Source organism: Homarus americanus, unplaced genomic scaffold, assembly GCF_018991925.1.
Source record: "Homarus americanus isolate GMGI-L3 unplaced genomic scaffold, GMGI_Hamer_2.0 scaffold10845, whole genome shotgun sequence".
In the NCBI taxonomy this organism is placed as follows: domain Eukaryota; kingdom Metazoa; phylum Arthropoda; class Malacostraca; order Decapoda; family Nephropidae; genus Homarus; species Homarus americanus.
This window is the reverse complement of record NW_024755759.1, coordinates 4,389-22,849: the sequence shown is the minus strand read 5'-3', so window position 1 is coordinate 22,849 and position 18,461 is coordinate 4,389. Positions and strand designations below refer to the sequence as shown.

Genomic DNA, 18,461 nt, shown 5'->3' with positions numbered 1-18,461 from the left:
ACGATTACTCCACACCGTAACGCTTGGAAGATCACCACACAAGAAGGTGTTAATACTTTCGAGTTAGCCCGACTGTAAATCGAGGCAGACAAGCGCCAACACCGGAAAGACACTTCCGCCGCCCCTCCCGCACTAGATGAAGCCCCCCACATGTGTAGCACTGCCGATCCCACATCGGCCTCTTTAGTCACCTCAGAGCTCACCAATGAAGGTGACATCCTTAATAACTCATATCATTGTATCACAGCTGGATGATCGTCATACTCGATTCAGAGTGACAGCAAAGTAGTAGTAGTAGAAGTAGTAGTAGTATAACTGTACTAAACTTATAAACCTCCACCAGATTACAAGTGTAGGAAGTAAAGGAAGAGTTTGAAGAGAATAATACAATAAGGAAAGAAACAACGAAAAGAAAGACAAATAGAATAATAGAAGAGAACAAAGTATCGGTAAAATCAATACAGTACAGAACACTGGACGGCGATGGTCGTCCTGGGATTTAATATGTACATAGATATTAGCGAAATGTATTGTGTATATAACAATTCATTTCCACTACACTACACTACACTACATGTGCAGGATCGGTTCCAGGAATATCAAGAGGGGGTTCAAGTTGTGTGGGGGTGCCGTAAGTCCCCTGAAAATTTTTTGAGATGTGACCAATATCATGGGCATTTTGAGGCCATTTTGAAGCCGTGTGCATTTGATATTAGGAGATATTCTGAGGTCAATAGTATTTACTTTTTACTATACAAAAAATGCCTGAGTACAATAATGCATTAAAGAAAAAGTATTGTAATTTTCTGATGAAAAGGAGGGTCCGGACCCCCAGGATACCCTCCCTGGATCCGCCCCTGGGATAAACCTAACAAGAGACAAACATTCATAGCGGGTGCTTGTGGTGCTCCAAGTGAACAACAAGTGCTTGTGAGGTTGTACACAGCGTTATCATGCCCCACCTATCTATACACGACGGAGAGGTTAAGCTATAAGTAACTACAGTACTGTATCAACAAACAAACACCCGGAGATTTAAGCGATAGTTGATTATTTACTGTACTGTACTCTACAGCTATAACGAACAGGAAAGCCAGTGATAGCATTAAACATTTCAAATCTAAAACTCAACAATACACAGCAGTTGAAGCTACAGCAAGAGAAGAGAGTGAGTTTTTGTATTATTAACCACAAAATGTTGTATTGTTGAAGTGATCCGCCATCCCAAGTGCAGAGTAATGCTTGTTGAATTTATCACTAATACTCCTGTACACATTCTATTACTGACTAGAGACCAGGGGTAAGCCTAAGTGTAGGACCTCCTGGGAATAAACAGCTGACAGTTATCCTTGGTCAAGTTGCCTTACTCTTTACCATTGTTGTTTACCTTTTACTTTTACTTTTATCATCTTCGCCACTGATCGGCTCGTTACGCAGTGTTGGCAAGTACTGGGCATGCACTGGCTCTTGAATATATCTGAACCTGCTCCACTGTTGGTCATAGTCAAGTCTGGTCTTGAATGAGCTCACACTCGGTGCCGTCACAACACTCTATGGCAGATTGTTCCAAGAGTTAACAGCTCTCACTCCGAAAAAAAAAATTCGCTCACAGTTTTCTGGACTTGTGGCTTCGCTAACATTGAGCTGTGACCCCTTGTGGAGCGAGCGTCCGCCAGCTCCAGGTATGTATACATTTGACCGAGTAGTGCCCCCTGAGATGTTTATACACTTCAATTAGGTCACCCCTCGCCCGTCTGTAGTCTGAACTTGGTAGTTGCAGGTGCTCCAATCTCTCTGGGTAACTAAGGTTCCGTAGAGCAGGCACCAGTCCGGTGGCCCTCCTTTGGGTATTTTCAATCAACTGACAATCTCTAGCATATCTCGGGGACCACACTGTGTGACAGTACCGCAGACGGGGAAGCACCATCCTGATATCTAAACGACCTTCTTATAAGACCTACTAATTTCATTGCCTGATTCACCACCTTCTTCTCACAATGACCCGAGAACTTGAGTTCATTGACGACATACACATCAAGATCCTTTTCACATTTGGTCTTGATTAATGCACTCTCTTCGTCTTGTTGGGACATTTGATACGCTTCCTTACTATTGGTGCGATCCAGGTGCATCCTTTTGCACTTCATGACATTGTATTTTAGCAGCCATTTCCTCGACCATTCTTGCAGCTCATCGAAATCCTTCGGCAGCTCTTCACAGTCTGCTTAGTTCTTAATTTCCCGAAATAACTTGGCATCGTCCACAAACATTTGTATGAAAGAGTGTACAGCTTCCCTCGAGTCTTGAAAGGGTGTAGGGAACAGATTAGCGGACCCCTCGTAAATTTATTTACAAAATCATTAGACACGGGAGTTGTGCCAGACTTGTGGAAACAGGCAAATGTAGTACCTATATTCAAAAAGGGAGACAGAGCATCAGCGTCAAATTACCGGCCGATCAGTTTGACGTCAGTAGTGGGGAAATTTATTGAATCAATTATAGCAGATAGCATCCTATCGCATTTAGAGAAAAGCAAATTAATCTACGACTCTCAACATGGGTTTACGAAAGGAAAATCTTGTCTAACAAATCTGCTGACGTTTTTTAGGAAAGTCTTCGAGGTAGTAGATAATGACGAAAATTACGATGTTATTTACTTAGACTTTAGCAAAGCATTTGACAGAGTACCACATCAGAGGCTTCTGAGAAAAATTAAGGCTCATGGTATCGAGGGGAAAGTTTTAAATTGGATAAAATCATGGCTCACCGATAGAACGCAGAGGGTCAGCGTAGCTGGTGTTAAATATGAGTGGGGCCGTGTAACCAGTGAGGTTCCCCAGGGGTCAGTACTAGGCCCACTCTTGTTCATAATCTACATAAACGATCTAGATACTGGGATCAGCAGTGACAAAAGCAAGTTTGCGGATGACACCAAAATAGGGCGGCAGATTAATTCAAGGCAGGATGCAAATGCATTACAGGAGGATCTAAATAAACTGCAGGGGTGGTCTGAAAAATGGCAAATGAAATTCAACACCAGTAAGTGCGGCGTACTTAATATTGGAAGAACAAATACTGTCAATGTATGCAGCCTTAACAACATCAACCTAGAGAAGTCGACTTGCGAAAGAGACCTAGGGGTACTTGTAAGCCCGGACCTACGGCTTAGAAAACAGTGCGTTAATGTTCGAAATAAGGCAAACAGAGTATTGGGTTTTATATCTAGAAATGTAAGTAACAAGAGTGCAGAGGTCTTATTGCAACTATATCTTTCGCTAGTCAGGCCGCACCTCGATTATGCGGCTCAGTTCTGGTGCCCTTATTATAGGATGGATATCAATTCACTAGAGTCGGTGCAGCGAAGAATGACGAAAATGATTCCGGGACTTAGAAACCTTCCATAACAGGATAGGTTAAAGAAACTAAACTTGCATTCCCTAGAAAGACGAAGAGTGCGGGGAGATATGATAGAAGTATTCAAGTGGGTGAAAGGAATCAATAAAGGGGATATAGATAAAGTTCTTATAATATCCGAGCAGGATAGGACTCGGAACAACGGATTTATTTTACTTTTTACTTTTATCCTCTTCGCCACTGATCGGCTTGTTAGCCGCTTGGGCGATCGGTCACGTCTCTTTTCCTTTATATTCTTCGCCAAAGTCGGCTCGCTAGCCGCCCGGGCGATCGGTCACGTCTCTGTCACGCACTGTTGGCAAATACTGGGCATGCACCGGCTCCTGAATGTACCTGAACCCGCTCCAGTGTTGGTCAAGTCTTCTCTTGAAAGAGCTCACACTCGGTGCCGTCACAACACTTTCTGGTAGATTGTTCCAAGAGTTTACAACCCTCACTCCGAAAAAGTTTGCCCTCACGGTTTTCCGGACTTGCGGCTTCTTCAATCTTGAGCTGTGACCCCTTGTGGGGCGAGCGTCCGCCAGCTCCAAGTAAGGACACTCAACTGAGTAGTGCCCCCTGAGATGCTTATAAACCTCAACTAGGTCCCCCCTTGCCCGTCTGTAGTATAAGCTAGGCAAGTTCAGGCGCTCCAATCTCTCAGGGTAGCTGAGGTGCCGAAGTGCAGGCACCAGTTTGGTGGCCCTCCTTTGAACATTTTCAACCAACTGACAGTCCCTAGCATATCTCGGGGACCAGATGGGGTGACAGTACTCCAGATGGGGAAGCACTTCACTCCTGAAGATCGTCACGAGGGACGGACCGTCTAGATATCTGAACGACCTTCTTATAAGACCCAATAATTTATTTGCCTGATTTACCTTCTTCTCACAATGGCCCGAGAACTTCAGCTCATTGTCAACATACACACCTAGGTCCTTCTCACACAGTCTCAACTAGTACATTTTCTTCATCCCGTTGGGACATATGGTACGCCTCCTTACCGTTGGTACGCCCCAAGTGCATCCTCTTACACTTCGTGACATTGAATCTCAGCAGCCATTCCTTCGACCATTCCTGGAGCCCACAGAGGTCCTTCTGCAGCTCTTCACAGATTTAAGTTGGATAAGTTTAGGTTTAGGAGGGAGATAGGAAGAAACTGGTTCACAAATAGGGTGGTGGACGACTGGAACAAGCTTAGCAACTTTGTAGTAAGTGCTGGAACGCTGGAAAGTTTCAAAAGGAGGCTGGATAAATTAATGGATGATAGAGAGTGGTAGTAACTCTCATAAGAACATAAGAAAATAAGGAGTCTGCAATAGGCCGGTTGGCCTGTGCATGGCAGCTCCTGTCGAGAGTTACTACCACTCTCTATCAACCATGAGTCTATCTAGCCTCCTTTTGAAACTTTCCAGCGTTCAGCACTTACTACAAAGTTGCTAAGCTTTTCCTCGTCCACCACCCGATTTGTGCCAGTTCCTTCCTATCTCCTCCTAAACCTAAACTTATCAACTTAAATCCGTTGTTCGAGTCCCATCCTGCCGGATATTATAAGAACTTTATCTATATCCTTATTGATTCCTTTCACCCACTTGAATACTTCTATCATATCTCCCCACTCTTCGTCTTTCTAGGGAATGCAAGTTTAGTTTCTTTAACCTATCCTGATATGGAAGGTTTCTAAGTCCCGGAATCATTTTCGTCATTCTTCACTGCACCGACTCTAGTGAATTGATATCCATTCTATAATAAGGGCACCAGAACTGTGCCATGCACAGGCCAACCGGCTTATTGCAGACTCCTTATTTTCTTATGTTCTTATGTTCTTATGTCATTTATGAAGCAAACAAACAACAATGGGCCTAATACACTACCCTGTGGTACTCCACTAGTCACAGGTACACTTGACGATTTACCTACACTGTCTCGGCGCACATTATACTCCCACGGTCCACGTGCACCGTATACCTACATTGTCAATATTCATGCTGAACTGTATAATGTACCTGTATAGTTTATAAACTTGTTTATTCAATTGTAAACCTGTATGACAACTTAACTTAATTATTATTAGTAGTAGTAGTAGTACTACGACTACTATTACTAATAATAATAATAATTAATATTATTATTATAATGGCATAGTATACTGCACTCATACAGTATATTGTACTGTATTGTAGTATAGATGGGGGACACAGTTGTGGGCCACAGCAGGCCAGGCAGATGAGACCGTACAGCTGCAGGCCAGGTAGGTGGAGGACACAGGCGTTGGCCAGCAGGCCAGGCAGATGAGGAACCGTACAGCTGCGGGCCAGGTAGGTGGAGGACACAGGCGTTGGCCAGCAGGCCAGGCAGATGAGGAACCGTTGGCTGCCAGGGCCAGGTAGGTGGAGGACACAGGCGTTGGCCAGCAGGCCAGGCAGATGGGGGGACCGTACAGCTGCGGGCCAGGTAGGTGGAGGACACAGGCGTTGGCCAGCAGGCCAGGCAGATGGGGAAACCGTACAGCTGCAGGCCAGGTAGGTGGGACACAGGCGTTGGCCAGCAGGCCAGGCAGATGAGGAACCGTACAGCTGCGGGCCAGGTAGGTGGAGGACACAGGCGTTGTGCCAGCAGGCCAGGCAGATGAGGGGAACCATACAGCTGCGGGCCAGGTAGGTGGAGGACACAGGCGTAGCCAGCAGGCCAGGCAGATGAGGGGAACCGTACAGCTGCGCGGGCCAGGTGGAGGACACAGGCGTTGGCCAGCAGGCCAGGCAGATGAGGGGAACCACCGTACAGCTGCGGGCCAGGTAGGTGGAGGACACAGGCGTTGGCCAGCAGGCCAGGCAGATGGGGACCGTGCAGCTCTGCAGGCCAGGTAGGTGGAGGACACAGGCGTTGGCCAGCAGGCCAGGCAGATGGGGAACCGTACAGCTGGAGCCAGGTAGGTGGAGGACAGGTGGCCAGCAGGCCAGGCAGATGGGGAACCGTACAGCTGCGGGCCAGGTAGGTGGAGGACACAGGCGTTGGCCAGCAGGCCACAGGCAGATGAGGAACGTGGCTGCGGGCCAGGTAGGTGAGGGCACACTTGTTGGCCAGCAGGCCAGGCAGATGAGGGAACCGTACAGCTGCCCGGGCCAGGTAGGTGGAGGACACAGGCGTTGGCCAGCAGGCCAGGCAGATGGGGAACCGTACAGCTCGGCAGGTAGTGAGGACACAGTTGTTGGCCAGCAGGCCAGGCAGATGAGGGGAACGTGTAGCTGGGCCAGGTAGGTGGAGGACACAGGCGTTGGCCAGCAGGCCAGGCAGATGGGGGAACCGTACAGCTCACGGCCAGGTAGGTGAGGGACACACTTGTTGGGCAAGGCCAGGCAGATGAGGGGAACCGTACAGCTGCGGGCCAGGTGGAGTGGGACACAGGCGTTGGCCAGCAGGCCAGGCAGGTGGGGAACACACAGCTGCGGGCCAGGTAAGTGAGGACACAGTTGTTGGCCAGCAGGCCAGGCAGATGGGAACCGTACAGCTGCGGGCCAGGTAGGTGGAGGACACAGGCATTGGCCAGCAGGCCAGCGCAGATGAGACCATGCAGCTGCGGGCCAGGTAGGTGGGGACACAGTTGTTGGCCAGCAGGCCAGGCAGATGGGGAACATGTAGCTGCGGGCCAGGTAGGTGGAGGACACAGGCGTTGGCCAGCAGGCCAGGCAGATGAGGGGAACCGTACAAGCTGGGGCAAGGTAGGTGAGGGACACACTTGTGGCCAGCAGGCCAGGCAGATGAGGGGAACCGTACAGCTGCACAGGTAGGTGGAGGACACAGGCGTTGGCCAGCAGGCCAGGCATAGGGAACCAGCAGCCGGGCCAGGTAGGGAGGGACACAGCAGCACAGCACAGCAGATGAGGGAACTGCACCTGCCAGGTAGGTGGAGGACACAGGCTGGCCAGCAGCAGGCAGATGAGGGGAACCAGCAGCTGCCGGGCAGTAGGAGGACACAGGCGTTGGCCAGCAGGCCAGGCAGATGAGGGAACCGTACAGCTGCGGCCAGGTAGGTGGAGGACACAGGCGTTGGCCAGCAGGCCAGGCAGATGAGGGAACCGCAGCTGCAGGTGGAGGACACAGCGTTGGAGCAGGGCAAGCAGGAGAACCCAGTGGCGGTGGGGGAGGCGTGCGCCAGCAGGCCAGATGAGGGGAAGTACAGCTGGGGCCAGGTGGAGGACACAGGCAAGGCAGGCCAGGCAGATGAGGGAACCGTGTGCAGGGCCAGGTAGGTGGAGGACACAGGCGCTTGGCCAGCAGGCGGCAGATGAGGGGAACCGTACAGCTGCGGGCCAGGTAGGTGGACACAGGCGTTGGCCAGCAGGCCAGGCAGATGGGGGAACCGTACAGCTGGCAGTAGGAGGACACAGGCTGGCCAGCAGCCAGGCAGATGAGGAACCGCATAGCTGCGGGTAGGTGGAGGACACAGGCGGCGGAGCAGGCCAGGCAGATGAGGGGAACCCATACAGCCGCGGGCCAGGTGGAGGACACAGGCGTGGCCAGCAGGCCAGGCAGATGAGAACCGTACAGCCGGGCCAGGTAGGTGGAGGACACAGGTGTTGGCCAGCAGGCCAGGCAGATGAGGAACCGCAGCAGCTGCGGGCCAGCAGGTGGGGAGGACACAGGCTGGCCAGCAGGCCAGGCAGGTGGGGGAACACGTACAGCCCATGCAGGTGGGGGGACAGCCAGCTGGCAGGTGGGGGACACATATTGGGCCAAGTAGGGGGGGGACAGTTGGGGCCACAGGGGACATGTGGGCCAAGAGGGGACACAGTAGGGCGAGGGGGACACACAGGTGGGCCAAGGTGGGGGACAGTTAAGTAAGTGGGGGACACAGTTAGGGGCCAGCGAGGGTGGGGGACAGTTGTGGCCAAGCAGGGGACATGTCAGGGGCCAAGTAGGGGGACAGCAGTGGCCAGGTGGGGGACAGCCAGCCAAGTAGGTGGGGGAGCAGTTGGAGCCAAGCAGGTGGGGGACACAGTTGGGGCCAAGTGGGGACACAGTTGGGGCCAAGTAGGTGGGGGACACAGTCAGGGCCAAGAGGTGGGGGACACAGGTGTGGGCCAGCAGGCCAGACAGGTGGGGGGACACGTGCAGCTGTGGGCCAGGTAGGTGGGGAGACACGGGAGCCGCTGTGGGCCAGGCAGGTGGGGGGACACATGCGAGAGGGGCCGGGAACGTTTGGTTGGTTGGTAGTCCAGTACTCCTCATTTGTCCCCGGTGGCGGATGTGACTCTATCCTGTGCTTGTAATTCTTCTATGTAAACACCGTATTAAGTTTTTTTAATATCTATCGAGGGAGTGATAAGACTGAAGCATTGTCAGTGATGGAAAGTGAGTTCATAAGTTGATCATTTATTGTAGTTTAAGACCTGAATTACAATACAAGTGAAGGTAGGTTTGTGTAGAGCGGGGACGCGGCGTTGTGTTAAGGCAGCGTCCTTTACTTGTTACCACAACTCTACATCTTCAACAAGTGTTTTTATGACCCTAATAGAACCCTAGAGTTTTATGATTATATTTCAAATAACGTAATTAAAGTAATGACAGAGATATATGAGTAAAGTGCCTTTGTTAGTGAGGGACGCTGAGGGAGGTGTTGGTAACCATGGCAACAGGACGCTAACGTGACGTCATCAACCACAACACAACAACTCCTCGGAGCTACGACTCAAGATGGCGACGGGCTCACCTAGAGCAGTACCTTGAGAGTGAGAGTCTTGTTCTCCTCCCTGTCCTTCCATCTATCATTACCCCACGGCTGTCTGGTTACAGTAGACATTAATGAAAGACTTACCGGGAGGGAGTTAACTAATGGTCTGGTTTTAGCGGGAATATTTCTTCCTCCTTTTAAGTATTTCCTTCAGTTAAATCTATTTCAAGATGATTGGTTAACTATGTAGTGGATATTTTACCGTGACTAGCTAAGTTCCTACTAACGCTATTTTACCGTGAGTGCGCTCTGATTGGCTACAATTTACTATGACGGGTGGTTCGCCCCCAGCTAGGAAGTTAGGTAAGGTTAGGTAGGTTTGTTTGGTTCTATTAGGTTCTAGTAAATATCGCCTCTTTTATTCAATTTCAATTGTTTATTCCTTGATAGAGGAAGTGGATCCTAGTGCTGTCACTAGGTACTCCTGTTAACAACACCAGAAGCATCTGGCAAGTGTGACAAGTATATACAGTATAAATATTATAAAGGGCTTACTAAAGCCTAAGGAAGGAAGGATATTCCTTAACACATAATCAATGTTATTTACATAATATCTGGCCAGTATGGGGAGGATCATCATGGTTCGCCAGGGGTCGGAGTGGTGGTCCAGCAGGCGCCACGAAGGCGTGTGTGGGGACATCTTAGGAGGTAGTGGATAAGGTGCTGCTGTCGGGTCTTCTGTATAATGCACAAGAGCGCTGTTCGGGATGCGATAACCAACTCCTCGCCAAAGTCATACCCAATGATGATACGGGCAGCAATCACGTCCCTTCCGCCACCCTTTCCCATAGACACGAGAGGTCAGAAGTTTACGGAGGACATCATACCAGGTGGGCGGGAGTCCAGGGGATGGCTGCTTCCCCTAGCTTTCTGTTTGCGCGAATTTGGGTCCTGCTGTGTGTTCGAGAACAACGATCAGGTAGCCTTGTTGCAGCTAGTCTTGGCAAGGCTTATCTGCTGCCCATTCCCAAGATACCTACATGACTGGGTATCCATAGGAATGCATGGCGGCCTGCCCTGAAGTAGTGGATGTTAACTCTATTCGGAGGATGAGGCCTTGTTTTACCCTGATCCAAATGATCCCGTAGAGAGCAAACCTGGAATCGCAGCAGACAAGCAAGGCAGACACCATCGGCTTCTTCCTCAGCGAGAAAGGCAGCAAGGAGGCTATTAGTCAACCTGAGGGAGGATGCCCCACGAAACTCTGAGAGACAGATTTGAGAGGCCCTCTTTATAATGATAAGGTTCCATGCACAACAGATATAAGAGGTATATTTACAGCTCCACAATGATCGACTCATGGCTAAATAAATACCAAATGTCGCCAGTCACTGTCAAGTATAGTTCTCATGTTCACTGGTAATGGATGATCAGCCAATCAGAGTGCACTCTTGTAAAAAGGTTAGGAGGAACTTACCAGTCAGCAAAATATCCACTTCCGTTAATATTAACTATTTTATTGTGATCATTAGGTTGTGGGTTATATACAACCCTGGAATAAGTTATTATAGGTGAACATGTTATTACAACCATGACATTAAGTAAAGATTTGACCAAAGAAATGTCTGTACTGATTCTTATACAGCAATAAATGCGATTGGAAGGGCAGCCAGACTATGTAATGATAGCAAAGACGCCTTCTGTCTGACTAACCTAACACAACACAACACTCATAACACTAACACAACACCAACATACCATCAATATAACCTAACCTAACACAACACTAACATAACACTAACCTAACCAACACAACACTAATTCCACTCAATTTTAACACAACACTAACTCTACACTAACCTAACCAACACTAACCTAACTCTAACCTAACACAACACTACATAACACTAACTTCAACCCAACATCAACCCAACACTAACCAAAATTATCAGTCATCCACTATTTGGAAGTAGTTCAAAACATATCAAAAACAACGAGAAACATATTTAATACCAAACTAACCTAACCCAACCTAAACCCCGGCGTGGTAACTTAAAACCCTAAAATTAGGGATGACTGAAACAATAATACCACTTACCAACCACCATAAGGTTAGGTTATGTTATATTGCATCCGTAAACATTAAGTTTAGGATATATTGCACTCATGTAAACATGTTAGTTAGGTTAGGATATATTGCATTCATATAAACATTAAGTTAGTTGGGTTAGATATATTGCATTCATATAAACATTAAGTTAGGTTAGGTTAGGATATATTGCATTCAATAAACATTAATTAGGATAGATATATTGCATTCATATAAACAAAGAGGTTAGAATATTGCATTCATGTAAACATTAAGTTAGGTTAGGTTAGGATATATTGCATTCATGTAAACATTGTTGTTAGATTAGGATATATTGCAGTCATATAAATATCAGGTTAAGTTGTAATCTTGTATTTCACGGAGAATACAGAATATTATAGACCATCACATTATATACTTTATTGTTTATTAAATGAACCAAACTACCCTAACCTAACCTTAGTAATATATTATAATTTGGGTGAAGTTGAAGTTTTGGGTAATACAGTATTAGGGTAGTGTTATATTTGTGTTAGGGTTGTGTTAGGTTGTGTTAGGTTGTGTTAGGGTTGTGTTAGGTTGTGTTAGGTTTGTGTTAGGTTGTATTAGTGGAGTGTTCGGGTTGTGTTGGGGTGTACCTCCAACTGGGCCCACACATTACTAACTCGGCCACCTTGCACACTTCAAACAGTAGCTGACTAGAGGTTCAGGAATGAGTGAGATGTTTTATGTCACTTTTGGTTCACTGAAATACAAAGCGAGTGAATGAGTGAACACCGAGGGTTGAGTCAGTGTGAAGGACGAGTTTTATGAGTATGTGAATAGAAATTGTGCCCCTCGTCTACCGATTCGAAAAACTGATGAAAAGAATGTTAATAGCTTAGTTAGACATGAACGCCCGCTTGTGAAGCCATGTTGGGAATCATTGATCAACTTGTGCTTCTCCAGGTGATTTTGAATAGGGTTTGAAATGATTGCTTCCACCAATTTGCCTACAATTGATTTTAAACTGATTGGACGGTAGTTAGAGGATAGTGATCTATCTCCCTTCTTGAAAATCGGTATCACATTCACTATCCTCCAGGATTCTGGTACTACAGCCGTTTTAATGACATGTTAAACAACTTTGCTAAGGGCATACCAAGCTCTTCCTTACATTCCTTTAATACTCTGGCAAATATCTCATGGGGACCAGGTGACTTATTAGGCTTTAGTTTGTCTCTTTGCTTACTAACGTTGTTACTAGTCACTACTATCTCGCTTAATCTACTCTCTTCACTATCTCTGAATATAGTCGGTGCCTCGGGTATCATGTTTAAATTTTCGGTGGTGAAATCTGTTGAGGAATATTTATTCAGATTATTGCTCATTTCTCCGTCGTTATCAGTTAACTCGCCGGTATCTGACTGTATTGGTCCAGTCTTGTCTCGTGTTTTAGTTTGATACATTTGATAGAATCCTTGGGGTTTGACTTTGTCTACCTTGCTACCTCTAATTCATTATTCCTCTTTGCTTTTCTTATCTCGGTCTTAACCCCACTGGCCAATACCTTATAATAATCTCGGAGGTAAACTTCACCACGATTTATTCTCCTACCTATAGCCTTCCTTTGGCCAATAATATTCTTTAAATAATTATTTATCCATTTAGGGTCATTGTTGTTTGATCTGAGTTTTCTGTATGGTATGTTCTGCCTTTGTGCATTAAGTAACTCATTATTTAAATTGTGGAACTCGTCAACCTCAGATCTCGTGATCAGGTCATCCTCAACCGTCATATTTTGTGAGGTTATCATTGTCAGGTCACCGGGTAAAGTGATCTTAATTGTGAACTAAATTTAAAATATAAAATTACATATAAAAGAAAAAAGATCACATCTTCCACATATATACATTAATATACAGGTACTCCTCTACTTACGACCACCACGACCGCCACAGTCGTATATAATATTTTTCAAATTACGTATTTCCGAGTCCCGACTTTAGTAATCGCGCTGTGTACTGACAAAATTTTCGTATGTAATTACCTTTAAAATGGCTGGCAAGCGTAAAAATGAGAGTTCTCGTGGTGCTCAGAAGAAAAGGAGACACCCATTTTAGATTTTCTATGTATTATTTTCTCATTTTCGACTTGTGACCAATTCGACATACGACCTGGTCGTTGGTCCCTATCCCCTTCGTAAGTCGAGGACTGGCAGTATTAATGAGATAGAATGTAAAGATGAATAATAACAAATCAAATTCCCCCTTACAATCTATGCTGCTTTTTATCATTGATGCAATAAATCATTGTACCCCACCTGTATGGCAGTTTTTTAGCGAGTGTACAGTACTGTACTGTACAACACAAATTGTATGCCAAAAATGCAGCGAGTGAGGGAACAACCTTGTACGATGGCAGCTGAATATGAACCGAGCACACGAGCCTATGGCCTGAATTACCAAAGCAGCTAGCCCACCCGGGTGCCCGACACGTTATAACGCGTCGCAGCTTGATGCAATCTCTCGGAACTCCCGGAAAATTTTTCGTGTTCAGAGCGTAGGAATTTTTTAGCAATTTTCTGGAAATGCACACGATTCCATCCTTGGAAATTCTTTCCCATTCTGGAATGGAGAGATTATTCCTGCAATTTCTCAGAAGGTTCAAAAATTCATTCCAGCTACTGGAGAGTTCTGGGGATCAAAGATTTTGGCCAACAGGGAGGTTACTACTGGAGACTAATTCTGTGGTGGAGAGGCTGATCAGCTGTTAGTACGTTGTAACAAAGGCCCAGATGTAACCCCTTCCTTCATGCCAGTTGTATTATACATAGTTGGCAGACCTGTACACAAGTGGTTAATACAGTACAGTAACTTATCTGGGGTTGATGTGGGAGTTTTTTGAAAACATTGATAATGTTACCATAATGTTTTAGTAACTCAGCACCAAATGGACCTAAAGACTTAGGGAATAAAGGTGAAATTTGATACTGACGTGTAAACAGTTTTTTCCCTCCGGGGATTAGTCCACTCGGGCACAGGTCACTGACCCACATCAGGGCCTGGGGGGCGAAAATGTAATAATAGTAATAATAATAATAATAATAATAATTCATCGTAAATATATTTTATAATCAGAAATAAAAAATGAAAATAAAATAATGATAATAATAATAATAATAGCAACACTAATAATAATAATAATAATAATACTAATAATAATAATAATAATAAAGAAATACAAAAATGAAAAAAAAGATCATGAGTGAGAAACAATAAACTGTATGTATGTTGTGTCGTCAATAGTAAGAGAAACAATTGAGACCCTGCAATTGTGTGTAAGTGAGGCAGAAAGTCAGACCAGCAACCTGGGACTTGGTCATAATTTTTGTGATGCCATATGGCAGCAGGGTCTACCATTAGACAACACATTATGTTTCCAATATCTTCCCAGGCGGTAGTACACTGTTCACTTGCTATTAATTATTCTTATTTTATACTGTAGTTATTTTTTAATTTCCAAGTCACATTACAGCATTGAATTGATATGTCCAGGGCTTGTAAAGTGCCTGTGTGTTAAGGTGATTTTTAGACCCAATATTCTCCCACACACAATATACCCCAAGACTTATTTATATCTTATATTACTGTACAGTAATCCTGTGTTTTTTGCGGGAATTACGTTCCTGAAACCCCCGCGAAAAGCCTGTGGCCACCAAACTGTGGAATGCTCTGCCTTCTTCTGTGTTTCCATGCTCTTACAATCTGTCTCACTTTAAAAAGATGGTTTTCCAGCATCTTCGTGGTGTAGATTAATACAGTATAACCTTTTTTTCTATATTTACAATTTCTTTCCGTTCTTTTTTTTCACCCCCCAGGCCCCGTTGTGGGTCGTTTGACCTGTGCCCGGGTGAGCTAATTCCCGTAAAAAAAAAACAGCCCAGGTAGGTCATGCACTTAACCACGCCATGCTCGCCACTCACAGTCCAGTGGTTACTGATCGCTGATGCACTGTACCGGCATTTACTAAAATCATTATTTAAAACTAATCATATTGTAGTATAATAATGGTAAAACGTAAACACAGTTTTATACAAAAATTGTTTATTTACCAGGAAATAAATTTTTTTATATTTCGCTGAGGTCGGCAACACCCACATTGCCAGCCTCTCCCTGCTGTCCCGTCGTCTGCCTGCCCTCACGCAGTCACGCCAGCCAGCCAGTCCTCTTCCACCCACATTCCTCCACTTGAAGACTTGTATTCTGACAAAAGACACAAATGAATTGTCAGTCTTCACCATATCTCGAGCCATAGCTCATACCACCTCTGAGCTTGTCCAATGAAACTGTTTTTTTCCGTTAAGGTCATCACTATTCTTGATCTCTTGGACTGCACGTGGGAGGACAACATAAGAGGTAATCACGGTAGCGTTCACAGTACGGTAGTGTGGACTGAGGCTTCTCGGAGCAGCGGGTGTCTGAGGCGGGAAAGGGTGGCTTTCTGTTTGCCGCACCGCACACGAGAATATCGAAAATGGCGCGAAATAAAATTTTTTGTTTTTAAAGGATATTTTATATGTAGTACACGGTATATAAGTTTTGAGTAAAAAAAATGCGAAAAACACGGGATTACTGTACAGTATTTTCTCTTGTCATAAGGCTCACTCGCACATTTTAATGACTTTTCCACATATGCTCTGTTTACACATAACAATGGCATTAGAGCAAAGTTGTGTTAGGTGACTGATGTATCTTGGTGTGGTAGAAACCCAATACATGTTGATCACTTTTATTACTTATTATGGTTATTTTTACATTGTATTATGTGCGTTTAACATTATTTAAGTCATATTCAGGTACACACACAGTCCCAACCATTGTAAAAATTATCAACAACTTGTAATCAACGAGTGTATTAACTCCTGGTCAATCTTACTTTTTGCACCGTCACTATGTTGAAATGCCCTGTAGTTTGACCTTCTCCCCACCTAGTTATTATATATCATATTTGTATCATTTATGTTACTTGTATATTATTTGTAAATCAAGAGACCCATTCCCCAATATATAACCGTATATTTTCAGCTTTCCGGCTGCCATGCTCTTTCAATAAACCGTTAATAAAATTATTATTATTATTATTACACACACACACACACACACACACACACACACACACACACACACACACACACACACACACACACACACACACCGTATGAAACAGTGGATGGTGGAGGTTATGTAAATGGTATGTGAAGCATATGTGAAATGACATATACCTGTACGTACAACATATAGTGAGGCCCCCCTGTACTGTGGTGGTTAACACTACTATACAACTGATCACACTCTCTCTCTCTCTCTCATCTTTCAGGCTTAGAAAATCTTCCAACAGAACTGCAGCGAAACTTCCACTTAATGAGAGACCTGGACCAACGCTCACAGGATGTCATGCGTAACATTGACCAGGTGCGTCTTATACTACAGTCAAACCTCCATGTAACGGACTTCTATTTCCATATGGGGGTTTCACATCTAACGGACCCTCGACATAATGGACTTTTATCTCCATATAATCTGTTGACAGAGGTTTCACTGTACCTCTAATTGTCTATAATTGCGTTCATTCTTGATATGTCTGTTGATTAACTTAATAATGGTGAAGAAGGTGTATTTACCTCTCAACTTTAGTATGGAAGAATATATTTTTTGGGGTATAGTATATTTTTGATGATCGGTTGTGGGCAATATCTGGCATTATCTACTTGTAGCTCACATATAAGATAGGTATCTAATAATGCTGCTTTTCACCACAAACTATTATGTCAGAACCAGAAAATGAGAGGAAACAAACCCGACACGTCTTAATACAGTACAGTAGAGAAAAAAGTCTGAGAAAATATTTTGATATTCCAATCCCTGTTACCTTATGGTCCTCAAGTACTGTGCTACTGTCATGCCAGATGCTGTCATGTGCCCAGGGAATTCCATCTGTAACTGTAACTGTTTGTGTTGGTATAATCATTATTTAATCCTGTGAATGGAAGGTATTGGTGTGTTGGAGAAACAGTTTTAGGTCAAGATGATGAGATACCTGAACCATTTGATTCTTGAATATTTTTATTCTAATTAAGATACATAGCTAGTATTCTGTATAAACAACTATCAAAGTTTATGATTAATTGGTTAGCTTGAGTGACAATAGCTGCAGTCCATTGTGTACAGGTGCGGGTGGAAGTTGTGCTGGGTTTGGTCGAGGGATTTGGATTCAATAAACCACTTGATGCTGCTTCCATACGATGGGTCCCACACGGCAACACCACCTGAAACTAACAAAAAATACAGTATCAGTAAAATCAGTTGCCAGTCACTTAGTCAATTAAACCGATCTGGTGAACTCCTTCTAGTAACATGTTTGAGAGAAACAGTTAACATTTATAACATGTTAGAGAGAAACAGTTAACATTTATAACATGATAGAGAGACAATAATTAACATGACGATGGCGTACTCTAGATTTCCGACGATTACCTGAGTACGGTGAAAGGGCTGAGTCCGGAGAAGAGATCGGAGCAGATGAGCAAAATACAGAAGATGTTCAACCGGGCCAAAGAGTACAGCGATGATAAGGTGCAGCTGGCCATACAGACCTACGAGTTGGTGAGTGGCCATGTTTTGTTGTAGTCTGGTGGCCATGTTTTGTTTTAGTCTAGTGGCCACATTTTGTTTTAGTCTAGTGGCCACATTTTGTTTTAGTCTAGTGGCCACATTTTGTTTTAGTCTAGTGGCCACATTTTGTTTTAGTCTAGTGGCCATATTTTGTTATTTTATCAAATTTTCTTGTTTTTAATAAATTTGCTTTATTTTTCAGATAGTTGAGTGCATTTCTGTTATCGCTATATGAGATTTTATTTATTTTATTTAATATTTTTGTATTTTTTTCTTATGGTTAGTTCTGTGATGTTGGTGTGTGATGGTGGTGTGTGGTGGTGGTGTGTGGTGGTGGTGTGTGGTGGTGGTGTGTGGTGGTGGTGGTGTGTGGTGGTGTGTGGTGGTGGTGTGTGGTGGTGGTGGTGTGTGATGGTGTGTGAGGGTCGTGTGTGGTGGTGGTGTCTTGACAGATATTGCACGTCAATATCAGTCCCATTCATTGACAACTGGGACAACTTTTACGGCAGAAGGGACCTTTATGCTAGGGATGGGGTGGCAACCCTGGCTGGCTCTCGAGAGGGAAGTTCAAAATGTGTCAAAGTCTTTAAACTGCAAGGGGAACATGTGAGCACAGGGGTGGAGGAAACTGCAGTGGGAGCGGGTAAACAAAGTG

The 18,461-nt window shown here is 44.9% G+C and overlaps 2 protein-coding genes across 2 annotated transcripts; one reads left to right on the top strand and one right to left on the bottom strand.

Annotated features, from left to right (window-relative positions):
- Nucleotides 1-1,961: 1,961 nt before the first annotated feature.
- On the bottom strand, nt 1,962-8,622 carry LOC121856654 (proline-rich protein 36-like; the record flags this gene model as incomplete). The annotated part of the gene is made up of 3 exons (XM_042352323.1): nt 6,900-8,622; nt 5,632-6,638; nt 1,962-2,141 (listed from the first exon to the last, which is right to left on the bottom strand). Coding segments are annotated over exons 1-3 (2,910 nt in total), but the record flags the coding sequence as incomplete, so codon positions are not given.
- LOC121856653 (inhibitor of growth protein 4-like) lies at nt 8,623-17,800 on the top strand (the record flags this gene model as incomplete). The annotated part of the gene is given in 3 exon segments (XM_042352322.1): nt 8,623-8,745; nt 16,512-16,606; nt 17,654-17,800. Coding segments are annotated over 3 exon segments (249 nt in total), but the record flags the coding sequence as incomplete, so codon positions are not given.
- Nucleotides 17,801-18,461: the final 661 nt, after the last annotated feature.